The 20,280-nt window shown below is 35.0% G+C and overlaps 1 protein-coding gene across 5 annotated transcripts in view; it reads right to left on the reverse strand.

The window, feature by feature from the left end:
- The window catches only part of CCDC102B (coiled-coil domain containing 102B), a 246,363-nt gene that overhangs the window by 1,828 nt on the left and 224,255 nt on the right, over positions 1–20,280 (reverse strand). For 3 of the 5 annotated variants that reach the window (XM_067014941.1, XM_067014939.1, XM_067014935.1), the window contains one exon: positions 273–311. The exons of 1 other annotated variant lie outside the window; for it this stretch is intronic. In XM_067014941.1, the coding sequence (XP_066871042.1) occupies positions 302–311 (10 nt within the window). In that variant the 3' untranslated portion in view covers positions 273–301. Of the gene's footprint in view, positions 1–272; positions 312–7,924; positions 9,829–20,280 lie in introns of those variants that run through there. One more of the 5 variants, XM_067014938.1, reaches the window with a different exon arrangement.

Below are 20,280 nucleotides of genomic sequence, written 5' to 3' on the forward strand. Positions count from 1 at the left end.
GTGAAATAAGTCAGACAGAGAAAGACAAATGCTGTATATTTTCACTTATATGTGGAATCTAAAAAATAATACAAATGAATATAATGAAACAGACTCACGATACAGAGAACAAACTGGTGGTTACCAAAGATGAGAATGAGTGCAAGGGGTGGGCAAGATAGGTGAAGGGGATTAAGAGGTACAAAGTACTAGGTATAAAATAAGTTAAAATGATGTAATATACAGCACAGGGAATATAGCCAATATTTCACTGTGAAGAGTTAGACACTTACCCTTGAAATCAAGGCCATTTCTCTTGTCTTTAGAAACCACTGTGGGTACAAAAATGGGGAGATATTCCCTTAAACAGATAAAATGCCCTGCTTTCGCATTCTGAAGCATATTTCTATGTAAAGATCTAGCAGTGAACTAAGATATTATTTTTAAAATGAGGATAATACATAGAGTAGTATTTAGAGGATATAAGTAAATCAGAATACCATGTAAAACAAAAATATGAATGATAAATTAATCTATCTTAAGTTATATATAAACTGCATACATAAAGATCTTTAGTTAAGTCTATATTTTTTACTTGCTTTCTCTCCCTCAGTTCTTTTCACCAAATTCTACTTAACTTTTATATGTTAAAAGAATAGAATGACCACATGTGTGTGTATATTTCTATAGGTCTGAAAACAGAACATTTAAAAGTGTTCCAGGTAGCTGCATTAAGAATGTTCTTAAAAGTGTAGCTCAACTGTAACTGTGATTGTGAGTTACTTAGCTATACTATAAAATAGCAGTTAGATAAGATTTAATGTAAAATGTGTTTTTCATTCATGAGGTTGGTGAAATTTCGTTATAATATCCTTTTCCCACTGTACAATGAAGAAATACACAATCACAGGATGGTGTCATATTTTATAATCTTCTCATTCATGAAAATAAGAAAAGATTTAGAAATACATAAACTACATAGAAAAGAGCAGACTTGTTCATCACATTGAAATTTTTCTTCTCTAAACCAAATTAAGAGGAAGATGAAGAAAATCTATTGAGAAAAAATATAAATCAATATTAAATGCAAATAAATATGTAAGGTGATTACCAGCTCATTTTTTTGTAAGTAATGCAAGCATGTGCGTACATACGCCAGCCCCCAAGAAAAATTAGAATGTATGTTTGCTGTCTTGAAATTCCATCTTTTAAAATGTCAAAGCTTTCCTATTACAATATTTACCTTACCTCCAAAACTTAAATATAAGGCTTTACTAACAGCATTTGGATTCTGGACTCAGAAACAAAAGAACAGAAATTGTGCTTCTATTTCTATCGGCCTTGTAGATACTATTACATTTTCAACCGGAATAGTACATGTTTCAAAGATTCATTAACTTGCAAGTCTAGAAAAATTGGCAAACTGACATTAGGATCACATTTCCTTGTTTCTACTCCATAAAATGTCTTATTCAGTTTCCCCACCAAAAAAAATTACCTTTTGCAAATTGGAAATACACAAAATGACCCCTTTTTATGTATTTTTAACACAAAATTATCTAATCCAGCTGCCATGGTAGTGTTTTTAAATAAAGGGGATACAGTTAGGAACAGTATATAATTTATTTCTTTAATGGGAAACTAGGATTTTTTATCAAAGAAAGTATTTCTTATACATGTCATGTGTTCCATTGTTCTGTTTGTTATAAAGTAATGAGCGAGACAAGCAATATCCTTGAAATCATAGAGCTACCTTTCTTTCTATCTATGTATCTGTATCCATCCATCCATCCATCCATCCCCATTTATCTATAACATATATGTATGTATAACTATTTTATCAAAACAGTGAAAACATTGCATCCACAATAAAAAGACTTGGAATTTGGTTATGTTCAGTGTGTTAGTTCATTTTTAAAGTAATATAAATTATCAGAGACATAACATTCACTACCTGATCTTGTTTTTAAATTTGTGATTTCTAAGATAGCTAAAAGAAATGTTCCTAGGAAAATGTTATGGACATTCTTATGATATAGTTGACTTTAATAGGAAATACTATTCAGACAATGTTTATCTATGAATAAGTTGAACACATTCTACTTGCTATAAAATTTTTCACAAGGTCAGTAAACATGTCATAATATCTATGAAACGAACATCCATTACCTTATCATAGCTTTAAGTGATTATTAATATCTGATGATGATTGAAGGCACCTCTTTTTTAATTTGCTGTCAGAAATAGCTATTCTTGAAACTTTACTCTCTTCAATGTGAACATCAGTACAATTTGACAAGTTCCATGCATTTTTCTGTTGATATTCTGATTGGAAATGTGTAAACTTAAAGATTAGTCTGGAGAGAAATGGCATCATTATTATAACATTATCTATGAATGTAATAGAGCTCCTTATTTATTCAGGGCCCCGTTCAGCACCTAAAGAAATTTTGTAAACTTCTCAAAAGGAGAAGTTGTTTTGATTTATTCAAAGACATCTTTTAAATTATTGTTTCATAAATTTTGGATTATTATTGGAATTTTTTTCTTATGTTTTTAGTTTGTTGAACTTTCATCAAGAAAAGTTATTTAACTTTATATAACTGGTCTGTACCTTGGACGTGTATTTCATCTGTATATAATAGAAAAATTGACTTTTTTCCAGTATTTGCACCATTTTTTTTCTTATTTATGACCTACTGTGGTACAACATTGAATAGCAGATTTACTGGTTAGTTTTGGTTTTTTGTTTGTTTGTTTTTGAACTCGAGAGGTTAAACGATTCCCTGTGAAGAACAATGTTTGGTAATTTAAAGTAGAAATCCTAAGTGGATAGTGGAACTTCTTTTATATTCTTAGTTTTAACCATGAATATGGGTTTATATATATATATATATATATATATATATTTTTTTTTTTTTTTTTTTTTTTTTTTTTTTGTGGTACGCAGGCCTTTCACTGTTGTGGCCTCTCCCGTTGCGAAGCACAGGCTCCGAACACGCAGGCTCAGCAGCCATGGCTCATGGGCCCAGCCACTCCGCGGCATGTGGGATCTTCCCGGACCGGGGCACGAACCTATATCCCCTGCATCAGCAGGCGGACTCTCAACCACTGCGCCACCAGGGAAGCCCGGTTAATATTTTTTAATGATTTTATTTTATGGAATAATCATCCCATTTTTCTCAATTGGAGTGGTGGAATATGTTAATACAGTTTTGATAGAGAACCTTTTGTGAATTCTAAGAATAAATACCATATGGTCATGATGAATATTTTATAACCCTTTTATATTCCATTTGCCAAGATTATCACCTAGAATTTTTCACGCATAATCATAGATAAATCTATAATTCTCTTCTCTTATACTATTTTCATCAAGTTTGTTTCAATAATTTTCTGTCTGATAACATATGTTAGGAAATGCACTCTTGAATTTCTCTAAAACATTTTTTATCTGTTTCTTACAGTTTTGATAAAACTCACCTACAAAAATCAGCTATAAAACTTGGTTTATCTGTTTCAAGGAGGAATAAGAAAATTGATGCATGAGCAAAGTATTTAATAATAATAATTACTCTATCAGGTTTCTTTTTTACTTTTTATGGAGTACTGGAAATTATTTTCCAGAAAATTTGAAATATCTCAATTTATAATTTTAATGTATTAAGGTTTTTCAGAATCTTTAGTTGTATTTTATAAATGTCAACTATAACTGTAGTTATATTCTGTTTTTCAATCTTTAAGTTAGTTGGATGTTTCCTCCTTTTTCTTTTTTCTTTTTTTTTTTTTGCAGTAGGTGGGCCTCTCACCGCTATGGCCTCTCCCGTTGAGGAGCACAGGCTCCGGACGCGCAGGCGCAGCGGCCATGGCTCATGGGCCCAGCCGCTCCGCGGCATGTGGGATCTTCCCAGACCGGGGCACGAACCCGTGTCCCCTGCATCGGCAGGCGGACTCTCAACCACTGTGCCACCAGGGAAGCCCCCTCCTTTTTCTTAATTTTGGTAACAGGCTTTTGATATGATGAGAAATTTGGGGGATGCTTCGTTTGTCATGAATGTTTTTCCTTTCTCTCTCCCTCCACTCTGTTTTATAAGGGGTGAGTTTGGTTCTTGCCCCCTCTGAGTCATACTCCCAGTCATCATGTCCCACGTTTGGATCCAGATACAAGCAAACTCTTGCCTGCAGCTACACTGCTGTTTTGGGTTTCTTTGTTGTTTCTGGCCTATGGAATGTTTTATTTGTACCACTAAACAAGCCTAGGTTTCTTAATGACTTTTTAAAAACAGGTCTTACTTCTTACTGCTATGTTTAGAGTAGAAAGTACAATCAATGCATAATCCTATCACATCATCTTAAAAAGGATTGCTTACATATTCTCATGTCAGGATTTTACATATGAATGTATACATGATTTGTGCTATTAGATTTTAGTTTGATACCTAAAACACCCATATATCACATAGAGTTTATATTTTTATTCACCCAGAATCTTAAAGGATCAGATATGTAATTAGACCACTAAACACTTCCCATTTTCCCAGATTAATGATGATCGATTGGGAGCAATTTGGAAAATGTAATTTATTGTGCTGAAATAATAACTTGTATAGTGGTATCTGAGTGACCCTTCCAATGTTAGAAGGGTCTAATATATATAGTCCCAAAGACGAGCTAGGAGAAAGTGGGTCACTCTGTAAGCAAACCTCTACATCCCAAAGAATAGTGGTGATAAAAATGATTCAGAAACAGGGGCCAAAATAACAAAATAATTCAATTTTGCAAATTACTTCATGCATATAAAAGCAAACTGTGTCTGTGACTAGTGTTTCATTTTACTTATTTTTAAAAATGTATACTAGTTCTTTAAAATTATCTATGATTACAGTGGGCAGTGTTAAAACATTTCATTTAAAAACTTTGAAAGTGCTTTCAAATGTATTTTCTCATTTGACCATATTACAATTCTGTGAGATGGAGTATAGATATGTTTCTAAACCACACACACACACACACACACACACACATACTGAGTGGGTAAGTAGATTTTCTATGTTACATATGAGTCTTCTCATTCAAAACAGTAACTCTATTTACTGTAATGCATACATACACAAAAACATTTTCATTTCTTTTTTGACAATAAGATAATTAAGGGCAGATATGAACACTATATTTAAAATTTTTGACTTATCCTTGTTAATGTTAGCTAAAAGACTTCTTTCTTTCCATAAATTCATTTAAAAAAATCTATATTTAATTTTGACTTTCAAAATTCCTTGTAGTACACACAAATATGAGTCATTAACTGTGTATAGTGATAAAGAAATAGATCTAATATATAGCTTAGAGTGCCAATAATGATAAAGCATCTAAAATGAAATGTCATTTTTTAACATTCAATGAAATGTAAGAATAATTTTCATAAATTTCATTTTTCATTACATCTTTGAGTAGTTAATATTTGAACTCACTGTAAGGAGTTCAAATATTAACTGTAAGTTTAATAAGAAGCTATTGAGAAATTTCACCCAGATAGTGACATAATGTAAGTTTTCTTTCTAGAATTCCACTCTATAATGTAGAGTACATGCTGGAACTGGAGACGTGAGTTGAAAGCTAGTGTAGGAATCCAGGGAAGAGATTATGATAATCTAGACCAGAGTAGTAGCAGAAAGGTAGACAGAAAACATGAAGATAACAGATTTAATTGAGAATTTGGTCCTACACCAGCCTTGTGGGCTTCCTCCCTGCACAGCCTGTGAGGAACAGCCCTTCTCTCCCACCTGACTGGGCCTCTGGGGTGAGGAGGTGTGGCACATGAGGAAATCTGAGGCACAGAGAAGTTAACCGCCTGGTCCAAGATCACAGAACTAAGTCGTGTGGCTGACAGGGTTGTGGTGCTTCAGCCGGGTGTCAGACCTGAGCCTTTGAGTGGGAGAGCCAAGTTCAGGACATTAGTCCACCAGAAACCTCCTGGCCCCACATAATATCAAATGGCAAAAGCTCTCCCAGAGATCTCTCTCTAAATGCTAAGACCCAGCTCCACTCAATGACCAGCAAGCTACAGTGCTGGACACCCTATGCCAAACAACTAGCAAGACAGTAACATAACCCTATCCATTAACAGAGAGGCTGCCTAGAATCATAATAAGTTCAAAGATGCACAAAAGCCACCACCAGATGAGGCCCTGCCCACCAGAAAGACAAGATCCAGCCTCATCCACTAGAACACAGGCAGCAGTCCCCTCCACCAGGAAGCCTACACAACTCACTGAACCAACCTTACTCACTGGGGGCAGACAACAAAAACAACGGGAACTACGAACCTGCAGCCTGTGAAACAGACCCCCCCAAACACAGTAATTTATGCAAAATAGGAAGATAGAGAAATAGACAGCAGATGAAGCACAACAAAACAAATGAAGAGGAAATAGGCAGCCTACCTGAAAAAGAATTCAGAGTAATGATAGTAAAGATGGTCCAAAATCTTGGAAATAGAATGGAGAAAATACAAGAGACGTTTAACAGGACCTAGAAGAACTAAAGAGCAAACAAACTATGATGAACAACACAATAAATGAAATGAAAAAATTCTCTAGAAGGACTCAATAGCAGAATAACTGAGGCAGAAGAGCGGAAAAGTGACCTGGAAGATAAAACAGTGGAAATAACTACTGCAGAGCAGACTAAAGAAAAAAGAATGTAAAGAATTGAAAACAGTCTCAGAGACCTCTGGGAAAACATTCAATGCACCAACATTCAAATTATAGGGGTCCCAGAAGAAGACAAAAAAGGTACTGAGAAAATCTGAAGAGATTACAGTTGAAAAGTTCCCTAATATGGGAAGGGAAATAGTCAGTCAAGACCAGGAAGCTCAGAGACCCCATACAGGATAAATCCAAGGAGAAATACACAAAGACACATACTAATCAAACTATCAAAAATTAAATAGAAAGAAAAAATACTAAAAGAAGCAAGGGAAAAGCAACAAATAACAGACAAGGGAAATCCCCATAATGTTAAAAGCTGATCTTTCAGCAGAAACTCTGAAAGCCAGAAGGGAGTGGCAGGATATATTTAAAGCGATGAAAGGGAAGAACCTACAAGCAAGATTATTCTACCCAGCAAGGGTCTCATTCAGATTTGATGGAGAAATTAAAACCTTTACAGATAAGCAAAAGCTAAGAGAATTCAGCACCACCAAACCAGCTTTACAACAAATGCTAAAGGAACTTTTCTAAGTGGGAAACACAAGAGAAGGAAAAGGCCTACAATAACAAACCCAAAACCATTAAGAAAATAGTAATAGGAACATACATATCGATAATTACTTTAAATGTAAATGGATTAAATGCTCCAACCAAAAGATATAGACTGGCTGAATGGATACAAAAACAAGACCCGTACATACACTGTCTACAAGAGACCCACTTCAGACCTAGGAACACATACAGACTGAAAGGGGATGGAAAAAGATATTCCATGAAGATGGAAATCAAAAGAAAGCTGGAGTAGCAATTCTCATTTCAGAAAAAAATACTTTTAAATAAAGACTATTACAAGAGACAAAGAAGGACACTACAAAATGATCAAGGGATCAATCCAAGAAGAAGATATAAAAATTGTAAATATTTAGGCACACAACAGGAGCACCTCAATACATAAGGCAAATGCTAACAAGTATAAAAGGGGAAATCGACAGTAACACAATCACACCTGTCAGAATGGCCATCATCAAAAAATCTAGAAACAATATATGCTGGAGAGGGTGTGGAGAAAAGGAAACCTTCTTGCACTGTTGATGGGAATGTTAATTGATACAGCTGCTATGGAGAACAGTATGGACGATCCTTAAAAAACTAAAAATAAAATTACCATATGACCTAGCAATCCCACTACTGGGCACATACCCTGAGAAAACCATAATTCAAAACAAGTCATGCATCACAGTGTTCATTGCAGCTTTATTTACAGTAACCAGGACATGGAAGCAACCTAAGTGTCCATTGACAGTTGAATGGGTAAAGAAGATGTGACACATATATACAGTGGAATATTACTCAGCCATAAAAAGAAACGAAATTGAGTTATTTGTAGTGAGGTAGAGGACCTAGAGTCTGTCATACAGAGTGAAGTAAGTCAGAAAGAGGAAAACAAATACTGTACTAACACATATATATGGAATCTAAAAGGAAAAAAATGGTTGTGAAGAACCTAGGGGCAGGACAGGAATAAAGATGTAGAGAATGGACTTGAGGACACGGGGAGGGGGAAGGGTAAGCTGGGTTGAAGCGAGAGAGTGGCATGGACATATATACACTACCAGGTGTAAAACAGCTAGCTAGTGGGAAGCAGCCACATAGCACAGGGAGATCAGCTCGGTGCTTTGTGACCACCTTAATGGGTGGGTTATGGAGGGTGGGAGGGGGGAGACGCAAGAGGGAAGAGATATGGGGATATATGTATACGTATAGCTGATTCACTGTTTTGCAGTAGAAACTAACACACCATTGTAAAACAATTATACTCCAAGAAAGATGTTAAAAAAATTTAATCAAATTTTCTGATTTTTAGGGAGTGGCTGAAGTAGATATGAAGAACTAATTAGTTTCTGAGCAAGACAAAATAGCTGGTATCAAACTAATTCAACTGCTGTAAGCAATTATAAAAATGGTGCAAAATGCATAAAAACATGTTTGAAAGCAATAGACTATGCTGTGAACGTTAATAGAAGGAGGAAGCATATGAAGTGGGACCCACATTAAACCTGCATTTCTCACTGGGGACATTTTTTAAAATGTTGCACAGAAAAATAGAGGCAGACTGAGAACACTGGTCTCAGTGAATGGAGGAAACAGATCAGAGCCTGGGCTCTGGAAGTGGATGGGATTTAGTTGGTAATAAATCAGGAGAAAAGGAGAGAGAAGCATTCCAAACATCTGCATAGAATATGCCCTAGGTTCTTTGACAAGTCGTAAGCTGACCATGTGCAAGACACGATTCCAGAAGGTCCAGCAGAGAATAGATACTGAGAAGCTAGGAGCTTTAGAGGTCTCACAATACTGGGGGAATGTTGAGGTTCCTTCCCAATTGTAATGGAGAAAACTTGATATACACATAAGCCTTGCAGTTGAGACACCAGAAACACTATTCCCTACATGCCTTAGTAGTAAGAGCTCTACTCTAATATGGTTATAAGTTAAAATACACCCGTGCTAAAATGAATTAACAGCGAGCACCAACGGTGTCTTAGTCTGTTGAGGCTGCCATAACAAAATACCATGGACTGGTAGCTTACAAACAACAAACTTACTGAGATAGCTTATACTGTATGAACAGTATACAATGTTCATACAGTATTGGAAGGTATGCAATAAAATGATGAAATGGAAAATACACTTAAATTTTAGTAACTCATAATTTAAATGATAAATCTGCATTTAAATAAGTATTTGCAAGCAGTGTACGGTAAAATGCTATTGCCATGCATAACTTCCTTTTCCACACAATGTATTTCTGTTTTTCAGAAAACAGTCCAGAAATTCACTGGTCACAATCAAACAATTAGAACAGTGTTATGACTGATATTTTCAATAGAAATATAAGTAATCTTTACAGAATTTATTTACATGCCCACATTTTGGAGGAAAGGCACTACAGACAAACTTTGGCAAAACAATGGCAGATGTTTGTAACTTGTGGCTTCGGGGTAGAAAACGACCATTGTAAGTTGTCCAGATGGAAGCCAAAACTAATAATAATTAAGGAACATAAAATTTAAAAAGGTAGTCCCAGCCATGAAGGATCAGAAAATCAGATTGTGGGTCTTCATCTCTCACTCTTTCAGTCCTTAAATGAGGCAAAGTTCAGTTAAATCACAACAGTTGAACAAAGAAAATATATTTTCACTTTGTCTTGATGATATCCATTTAGTATTGGTGAAAATACATTATCAACAGAAAATAAGGGAAAAACCTATAATATGATATCCAAAGACATATTTCAATTATGTTCAATAATTATTGACCCAGAGACTTCTATTCCACATAATTAAAATATAAAAGAAGGAAGCATAGACAATATTTTCATAAATGCATTCATTAAACAAAGAATTATTTTTAAGATGTTCCAAAGATTATTAACATGTAAAGATTATTATTCATGTAAAGACATTGGTTCACTGGCTCAATACAGAGCGGCCAGTAAGTGGTAGCTATTACTTCCTCAATTATAATTAGAATTAATTGCATCTATATGAGATTTTAAAATGTGTGTGTGTTTTCCTATTACCAATGCTTAGAAGTACTATAGTAATTCAGAAAATCATTTAGTTAATTTAGTTTATCTAGGATAGACACTGTTTTTTGCTTTTCTCTCTTTTAAATTGTAATGTTTAAATAACCTTATTTGGAATATATAGTTAGTACAAAAATAAATTTTGATTTTTCTCAAATGTTTATTATGACTTCTAGAAACAAAGAATTCAAATACTCTGCCTCACAGCTTGTTTCTGCACTTTCCAAAGTGGTAGCCACTAACCCCATTTGGCTATCAAGCAAAAGTAATGTGGTAGTACAAATAGAGATGTGTTGCTCTAAGTATAAAATAAATATTAAAAACTTGCAAATACCCTTTTTTATTAAGGTATAATTGACATATTAGTTTCATGTGTACAGCATAATGATTCAATATTTTTGTATATTATAAAGTGATCACCACAGTAAGTTTAGTTAACATCCATTACCACATACAGTTATCATTTTTTTCCTTTTGATGAAAACTCTCTTAGCAACTTTAAATATTCAGTACAGGACTTCCCTGGCAGTCCAGGAGTTCGGACTCCATGCTTCCACTACAGGGGGCACAGGTTTGATCCCTGGTTGGGAACTGAGATCCTGCATGCTGTGTGGCATGGTCAAAAAAATTAAAAAAATTCAATAGTGTTATTAACTATAGTCAACATGCTGCACACTACATCCCCATGACTTATTTTATAACTGGAAGTTTGTACCTTTTGACCCCCTTAACCCATTTGACCCCCTGCTCTCACCCTTTGCATCTGGCAACCACCAATCTGTCCTCAGTATCTGTGAGCTTCATTTGTTTGTTTAGATCCACATTTAAGTAAGATTACATGGTTTTTGTCATTCTCTGACTTATGTGGCATAATGCCGTTAAGGTCCATCTGTATTGGACCTTGACCGCAAGGTCCAATATGGCAGGGTCCAAAGTGGCAAGATCTTTTTTTATGGCTAAATAATATTCTGGTGTATATATATATACCACATTTTCTTTATTCATTCATCCATTGATGGACACTTAGGCTGTATCCATGTCATGTTTATTGTGACATTATTTTCAATAGCCAAGAGGGTGCAGATATTTTCTTGTTACTCTCTTCATTTTCTTCAGATAAATAACTAGTAGTGGGATTGCTGGATCATATGGTAGTTCTGTGTTTAATTTTTTGAGAAACCTCATACTGTTCTCCACAGCGGCTGCACCAATTTACATCCTACCAACAGTGCACAGGGTTCCCTTTTCTCCACATCCTTCTTGGCATTTGATGTTTGTGTTTTTGATCATAGCTGCTCTAACAGGTTTGAGGTGATACCTCACTGTGGTTTTGATTTACATTTCCCTGATGATTAGCTCTGTGGAATATTTTTTCATGTACCTGTTGGCCATCTGTATGTCTTCTTTGGAAAAAATGTCTATTCAGATCTTCTGCCCATTTTTTAATTGGATTGTTCGGTTTTTTGCTATAGAGTTTTATGAGTTAGTTATATGTTTTGGTTACTACCCCTTAACGGATTAATGATTTGCTAATATCTTCTCGAATTCGGAGGTTGCCTTTTTATTGATATTTTGTTGATGGTTTCCTTTGCTGTGCAGAAGTTTTTAGTTTGATGTAATCTCAGTTGTTTATTTTTGCTTGTGTTACCTTTGCTTCTGGTGTCAGATCCAAAAAATCATCGCCAAGAGCAATGTCAAGGAACTTACTGCCTATGTCTTCTTCTAAGAGTTTTATGGTTTCAGATCTTACATTCAAGTCTTTCATCCATTTTGAGTTAATTTTTTGTGTATGGCGTAAGATAGTGGTCCAGTTTCATTCCTTTGTGTGTGATTTTCCAGTTTTCCCAACACCACCTACTGAAGGGACTGTTCTTTTCCCAACATATATTCTTGGCTTTTTTTGTTGTAAATTAATTGACCATATATGTGTAGGTCTATTTCTAGGCTCTGTATTCAGTTCCATTGACCTGTGTGTCTGTTTTTATGTCAAAACCATAATGATTTGCTTACTATAACTTTATAATACAAATTGAAATCAGGGAGTGTGATGCCTCCAGCTTGGTTCTTCTTTCTCAAGATTATTTTGGCTATTCAAGGTCTTTTGTGGTTCCATACAAATTTTAGTTTTTCAGTGTATTTCTGTGGAAAATGTCACTGGAATTTTGATAGAGATTGCATTGACTGTAGATTTCTTTGAGTAGTATGGATATTTTCACTATTCTTCTAATCCATGTTTATGGAATATCATTTATCTCATTTTTATATTTTTTCGTACATTGATAATGGCAATATGCTGGATATGTTAGGCTCTAAGTAAAACATAGTATTATAGTTAATTTCAGAAACTCCTTTTTCCTTTTTTAAATGTGGCTCGTATCTGGCTCACATTGTATTTCTGTTGCACAGTGCCATTTGAAACATTAATTTTTAATACTGAAAATGAGAAGAAGAGAAAATAGGTATTTTTCTGGTCAGCTTCTTTTCAGAAAACTCTTAATATTCTTTAGGAATGCTAATCTGCTTATCTAATCCACTGTGGATGCCACAGGGAAAGTCCTAGAAGTATGAGCTTATGCTGTACATTAAACAATTTGCTGTATTGTTATTAAGGTAATTTATTACAGTTTTATTGTGAATTATTTGGTATTGATAATGCACTGCATTAAATCCCAAGTAACATTTAATTGACCGACAGCAATCACAGTGCAATACTAGACCATAAACCACTGAAAAAAAACACGTCAGCAGATGACTCTTTTGAATAACATTAGACATTTATGACTGAAAGAGACTTCAAGTACCAACTGGGATTATGATACGATAGTATAGCTGTTGTGGTATAAAGCATACCACAATGAGAGCCAAGTAGAAAACCTTAAACACATAGGGTCTGAATCAACTAATTATGCCATATATCCTGAAGTCATTCATAGTCTTTTTCTTTCTTGCCAAGAGTTCCTGTCAAAACAGGAGGAGAGAATTATTCTGGCAGAAAAGGATAGAGAGTAAGGGTGAGGAGTGGAAGGCATTCATGTGGTGACAGAAGAGCTGCCAAACTAAATGAGGCACGCTCTTCTGTTACAAAGGGTGAAGAAAAATTAAAATTAGGACAGAAAGCAGTCAGGGTAAGCAGGGACGTGTGTGAGACAGAACAAGAGAGAAGGAAACCAAAGATCCAGATGGTGCTTGGGTTGGGCACTCGGGTCCTGCCACTTCTTGACATAAACCCTATTTTCTCTCCATACCAAAAAGTTACAGTAGACTCTTTTCCAGTGCTGCTGAAATGTTTAAGATTTTGCAATGTTTAATAGGTATTTTAAAAGCAAGGTGTCAGAGCATTTCAACTATGACTAACACGGTACTACCAAATTGCTATAGATCTTATAGCTTAAAAACCAACAGCTGGAACAAATTTTATTCTTACCCTTAGTCCCTATGACTCACTGTCTAAATTGCCAAGGTAACTGTCATTCTGTGATAAGTTTGAGCTAGTGATGTTTTCTCTATCCTGTTAGGATCACATATTATGAATGCTACAAAGCTTTTAGAAAATGAATTGATAATAATGTAGGTGCTTTGACCTGAATAAGTATCTCCTCATATAAGAAAAATTAAGTATACAAAACACTTAGCAGAAAAAAAGTGAACAGCCAGGACATTTTATCCAAGAAAAAATATTATATTAAAAAAGGAAAGGAAATAGTATTGTTAGAAGTCAAAATAAAGGAAACATTCAAAGAAACCTTAAATTTGAAATTGTGTGTGTGTTTAATTCCGTTGGGCATCTCCTACAAGATGTAATGAGAAATGGCCTTTATGATGGAAGCATGAGACATAAGGAGAAGCTAATGCTTAGTTAATGACTACCATGAAAAAAGAGCTGTATAACATAAGAGAAAGACAAAAGGAAAGCCATAAAACAGATCTTAAAATTGTCTTGAATGCAGAGTACTAGCAGCAATGAAAATTTAACAAATTTGAGAATCCCTCTCAGAATTCAGAGGGAGAAAATACCTAAGAGTTTAAAATGCACAGAGAATGTAATTGATACAGTAAAAAAAAAAAAAAAAAAAAAAAAAAAAAAAAAAAGGCAAAGCAAACATCTGTTGACATTGCTGAAGGAATAATTGATGATCCTGAGGTAGAAAGAAAACACAGAAAAATAACACATAAGAAATAATATTGCATCGAAACTCTTAACTGAAATTTAAAGACTTGAGCATATAGATTAAATGTACTCTTCACACTTACATCTAACTTAAATCGACTATACTTCAATAAAAACAATTACATCTAATTATTAACTATGTATTGATTTTGGAATAGTGTCTGTTCACATTCAAAGTGAAAGAATAAGACTAATTTTAGTGCTTTTGTAGGAAAAACAAGTATAGTTTCAAGAGGCAAGCATTAAATTGATGACAGATATCTCTTCTATAACACCAACATAGTAAAACAGTGTCTATTGATGGCAATATTTTGTGAATCTAGAATTATATGCAATCCAAGTTGTTCTTCATGTGTGAAAGCAACAGGAGCTGCTTATTGTTCTGGGACAAAATTACTGAAATGTATATCCCAGATTACTGAGTGAGGAACCAAAATAAATAGGTCAGTAATAGCAAGAACTAGATCAAAATGTCAAACTTTATAACTAATCAAGAGTACAAATAAAAATACTTAAATATGGTTTCATTTAAAAAATGCAAAGACCAAAAATTCTTAAAAGTATGGTCAACAAAGAAAATATGAATCTGAGTCTAATCCATGCTAAATAAGTTAATAAATATGAATTGGGAGCATGATATTTATTGTAAGTTTAAATGTTTCAACATATGAAATTATGACTTTGGCTGGATGGAAAAGATAAAGTACTCAAGAAACTGTCCCCCACACACAAACAGACCTCAATCACCTGAAAAGTGACATAGATTTAGGGATTCAGCAATATGGAAAGTGTGGTGTAGGTTGACTACAAACATAAAAAATGATGAGTCATGGATTTAAATGTAAAGCATAAGTTACAAACTGAAAATCTGGGTAAATAAAACTTATTTAATAAAACTATAAATGTATGGCTCCAGTTTATGTATTTTTTACTCATGTAATTTCTAGAAGGACAGGAGGAACAAAGGCAAATATTAAGATAAACAGTTCCTCATATAGGGAATATTTAAAATGTCATTTCATTATTCACTTTAATTACAGAGATGCAATCAAGAGGTTCAAGATTTTAAAAATAACTTAAATGACTTTTCATAGAAACGAAATCGATATATAACTCCCAAACCAAGTACAGAGAATAAAACATAAAAGTAGTACTGCACAGCATAATCCCTGTAGGAAAATACAGAATGCATAGACAATTTCAAGCATGCAAGAGCAATAAAGAAAACATGCTAATTTTAAATTTATGACATTTTTGTTAATATTTTAAACACTTTTACAAATGATGAAACATTGACTTAAAGTAACACCCACTTATATTCTGTATAAAAGAGGTTCAAGAGTGAATCTGGGAAAATGAAAGATGGCAATCTGAGCACAGACCCAGTGCTGGTCCTTGTCCCTGACCTGCACCTGCTTTTCTTCTCCTCCAGACCCTCCCTCACTTGTGGACCCAGATGTGCAGCCCCTAGAGGATGCTTCTTATGTTTTGATTTCTACTAGAATCATGGGAGTGCACAGCTGTGTGGGATCACATGGTGGATGGAACTGCGTAGATGCAGTTGGAAAAAAAAATGCAGTTTTGCCTTCCTAAGGGGATTTCAGTCCCTGAAGAAGGTCCTAGCTCAGCCCCTAGGAGTGCCTTAGTGGAAACTGTGTGCCTTACTGTGGCTTATTCCTAAAGGGCCCTTCTAATCTGATGCAGAGGGTCTGGTGAATTTTTGGAGGATGGCATGGGAGAGTGGTCTCAAAGTCTCTGGGTTGGGAGTGAGACACATGTGGTCATTAGGGGCCTGAAAGCAGAAGAGCTTTCTCCTGCCACTCACCAGCGTGAGTCGTGCAGTATCTCCGTGTCACAGTAAGAGCGCAGAATGTGGGGCGTTCCACGTCCGTGGGATGCGCTCCGGCTGAGGGACTCTAACATCCTCAAATGTATAGCTACTGAGGGACAAAAAAACTCAAATCCCGAATGATGATCCAGCATAGAACTTTGACCAGTAGACAGAATAATCCCACGGGGATGAAATCAGACTATAAAAATTACATTTTGTCACTAAAAAAAAGTCACATAATATTATAAGTTTTAATTTAATTGATGGGACCTCTGCTTCAAACTAAGAGATGACAGATCACCCCAGGCCAATCCTACTGCCAACAATTAAAAAGAAAATGGCCAGATTTCAAAAATCATAATTTTTAAGTCATCTGAAATGTGTAGACAACAGAACTAGATGGACTAAAGACTTTAGAGAGGCGAGAACTATTTGGATGTGAGCTGATGACCCCCGGTAGTTGTTTATTATTTTATTTCCCAGGAGAGCATGCCAGTTCTGATGGCTTAGCTCAGGCAGAGAACGGCTGCTGGGGGGACTCTGTTGGCGGAGGAAGCAAACAATGCTTTTAGGGGCCACAAGGGGATGGAATGACGAATCGAAGACTCGAAGGCCAGCTTTCTCTAGACACTTGTGAATTCTGAGGCTGTTTGGGAGGCTAACAAATTAAGCCAAAAGCTTCTGGAAAAAAGTCTCTCACATCCCACTACAGAAAAGGGCCTGGAAATACAGCAAGCAGGAGATGAGAGCCTCAGAGAAGGCAGAGATTCACCCGGGGGCACCTACCAGTCCTGGGTGAAGATAGAAACTTCAGAACAGCAAAGGTTGAAACCAACAAGCAAGAAAATTGTAATTAGGAGAAAAAAAAAAAAAGAATAAAATAAAAGTAGATTTTTACCTAGTATCTTCAGAAAGGTCCAAAAGGACAATGCATCCATAAAACAAAGATGATATTTCAAAAAAGAGCATAAGAAAAAGCTTAAATTAAAGGATTAACTATTTTACCTTGATAATGCCTTTTTAAATTAAATTATAAGTAATATACTATAATAAATGTGTGTTGAAGCACAAAAGATAAAGACGGGGAATTTAAGAATGCTGGGAAATGGAAATTCCAAGACGACAGAGCTGTGCTTAAATAGGAATCACTCCCTATTAGTTTATCAGATATCACTGTTCACTTGAAAGTAACTTATTGAGTAATAACAAAGGTAGTCTGCAGGAAAAAAATTAAAGATGGGTACGCTGAAAATTACACAAGTAAATAAAACTAGGCAGTGATTAAATAGTTAAGAGAAAGGAACAGGTTCACACAGAACACTTCATTATAGTACACCGCCGGGCTCTGCAGTAAACCATCTTAACATTCTCCTGAAAAATGTATCTCCATTTGACGCAAAATTTGGCATAAACTGTATTGGCCTGATGAGATAGGTAAAGAGTGGTTGAAGTTGTGGTTATGTAAGAGTTTAGTCTTGATCCAATAATGAGTTCTCAGATAATATAAAACGAATAGTAGGAAAAACATAATACACATGAGGATAAGTAACAGGAAAAGCACCTAAGATACTTAAAAGTAGTTGGTCTGGGGAATGAGCCTTTGATTAAAATAAATTTTTAAATTTCATGAAATCAAATATGTCATAATTTATAACTTCCGAGATATGCGTTTGCTTAAAAAGGCCATCCCCAAATGTTAACAATCTCTCATTTTCTTATAACATGTTTTTACTTTTGTTCTCTCTTTAAAATCTACTTGTGAGCTTAATTTTATATGGTTTGTTATTGACGCTTTTTAAAAAAACTTTTATCTAACTCTGTATCTACTTTCAGATTTATTTTTAATGTTGCTAATTTAAATAAACTTAGGTAGAGGGCTAATGGACTCATTGTGTCTGTTCAAAATCATAACTCCATTCTGTTGTAATGAGGAAAAAATATAAAATTTATTTTGTAATGTTTTCAACATTATTTTATAGGTGTCTTACGTATCACAAATGCCACTGTCATCCCCTAATAGAATTTAGTCAAATTAAGGCATATTACTTTTCTACTTTTAGTAGTTATTATAGACTTTGAATTTTTAAAACATAAAGGGAATTTCATACAAGAGGAATTAGTAATCCTTTGTCAGAGGCTAACTATAGTTTTCAGTGGATTACTGTAAAAGTTTCTCACATTGGTCAAGTGTCAGTAGAATAATATAATCTACTGAAAGCCGTGTTATTCATACTTTCCCTCTAGATCTCCTCCAGTCTCTGAGATTGGGGCACTGACAGCATTGCCAAGCCATCAGGTCACAGACATTGATAATCTCAGCACAGGTGTACTAAGAGCAATGCTATCGTTGTTGGTGAGTTTTGGCAACAGGGAATGCAGACGGCTGTTATGAAAGCATTCATGCTTTTCAGTTCTGAAATTCCTGCTGTTAAGTATTACATCATACTTATTTTAAGGTTCTGATGAATTTCTGGAATGAAAAAACACCAAGGCTCCGGACGCTCAGGCTCAGCGGTCTTGGGTCACGGGCCTAGCCGCTCCACGGCACGTGGGATCCTCCCGGACGGGGGCACGAACCCGTGTCCCCTGCATCGGCAGGCGGACTCTCAACCACTGCGCCACCAGGGTAGCCCCTCATTCCTACTTTTGATGTGGAATAAGTACAACTGATCCTTGAACAACTCAGGTTTGAACTCTGTGGGTCCACTTGTACAAAGATATTTTTCAGTAGTAAATACTATAGAACGACAGGGTCAGTGGTTGGTTGAAGCTACTGCTGCTGCTCAACTCCAGATACAGAGGGCTGACTATAAATTACATGGATTAACCCCAGAGTTGTTCAAGGGTCAATTGTATTGTCATTCTTACATTTTCAAAAATTACCTCATTTTTTCTGACTAACGTCTGTACCATGTGTAGGTTCAAAGTAGGGGGATTGTGACGTGTGAATGCCTGTATGTTTTAGCTTCCAAATAAGTATTATTTTTTTCCTTTTCTAAATAATGGGTCAGATTCTAAAAAACTTAATCCCATCATACCACTGCAGGAATCTCTACTAAAATAAGATATAAAAGTACTAAATTCTATTCAACAGTTAAACTGAGTCACTTCTTAGATATCACATTTAATATCAGAGAATTTAGCTCCAAAATATATTTCATACTTAGAGAAATTAAGTTAACGATTTTGTATAAAAGCAGTATTTCCACTCAACCATAATATTCTGAGTTATTACCTAATCATTCACAGAGAATAAATAGACCTAAAAGCAAGCTAAAGAGAACTTACATAATGTGATTTTACATAACTGAATTAATCATACCTCTAAGGGTTCAGTAAAATGTTCATTCACAAAATTCTAATTTACAGATCTGAATACTATAATTTCTTTATCCTAAATTATAGCTTAATGTTAAAATCTCTTTTTAAAGTTCACATTTCATCTCTTGCTACAGAGGATGGCTCAGCATCCTTCTCTGAAAAAAATTTGATTTGTTTGATGCTAACAGTCAAATTGGAGCAACTGTTAAAAGTAACAGAAACTTAATTCCTTCTACTATCCCTTTCTGGGAAATATTCTGAAACCACCCTTGCCATTCTTCCCAAGATCCTCTTATATTTATTTGTGGGGACTAGAACGGAAAAGTATGGTCAGATTTAAATATTAAAGAAAAATGTATTAAATGAATAAAGTAAAAAATTATTAGTGAAATCCTGGCCAATGAGAAACATTTTATTGGTGTAGTTCTCATCTTAATGTATCTTTAAGCCTCATAAAATAATCATTAAACATCCTGGCCTTCTTTGAAATGGCACAGTTAGCATACACTAAATTATGGTTGCAAACTCATAATTAAATAGGCATTGTTGGGTTTTTTTTGGGGGGGTATTTATTGCAATTTCACATGACTTTTTTTTTTTTTTTTTTTTTTTTTTTTTGCGGTACGCGGGCCTCTCACTGTTGTGGCCTCTCCCGTTGCGGAGCACAGGCTCCGGACGTGCAGGC

The sequence above is a fragment of the Kogia breviceps genome, chromosome 15, assembly GCF_026419965.1.
Source record: "Kogia breviceps isolate mKogBre1 chromosome 15, mKogBre1 haplotype 1, whole genome shotgun sequence".
NCBI classification, from domain to species: Eukaryota; Metazoa; Chordata; class Mammalia; order Artiodactyla; family Physeteridae; genus Kogia; species Kogia breviceps.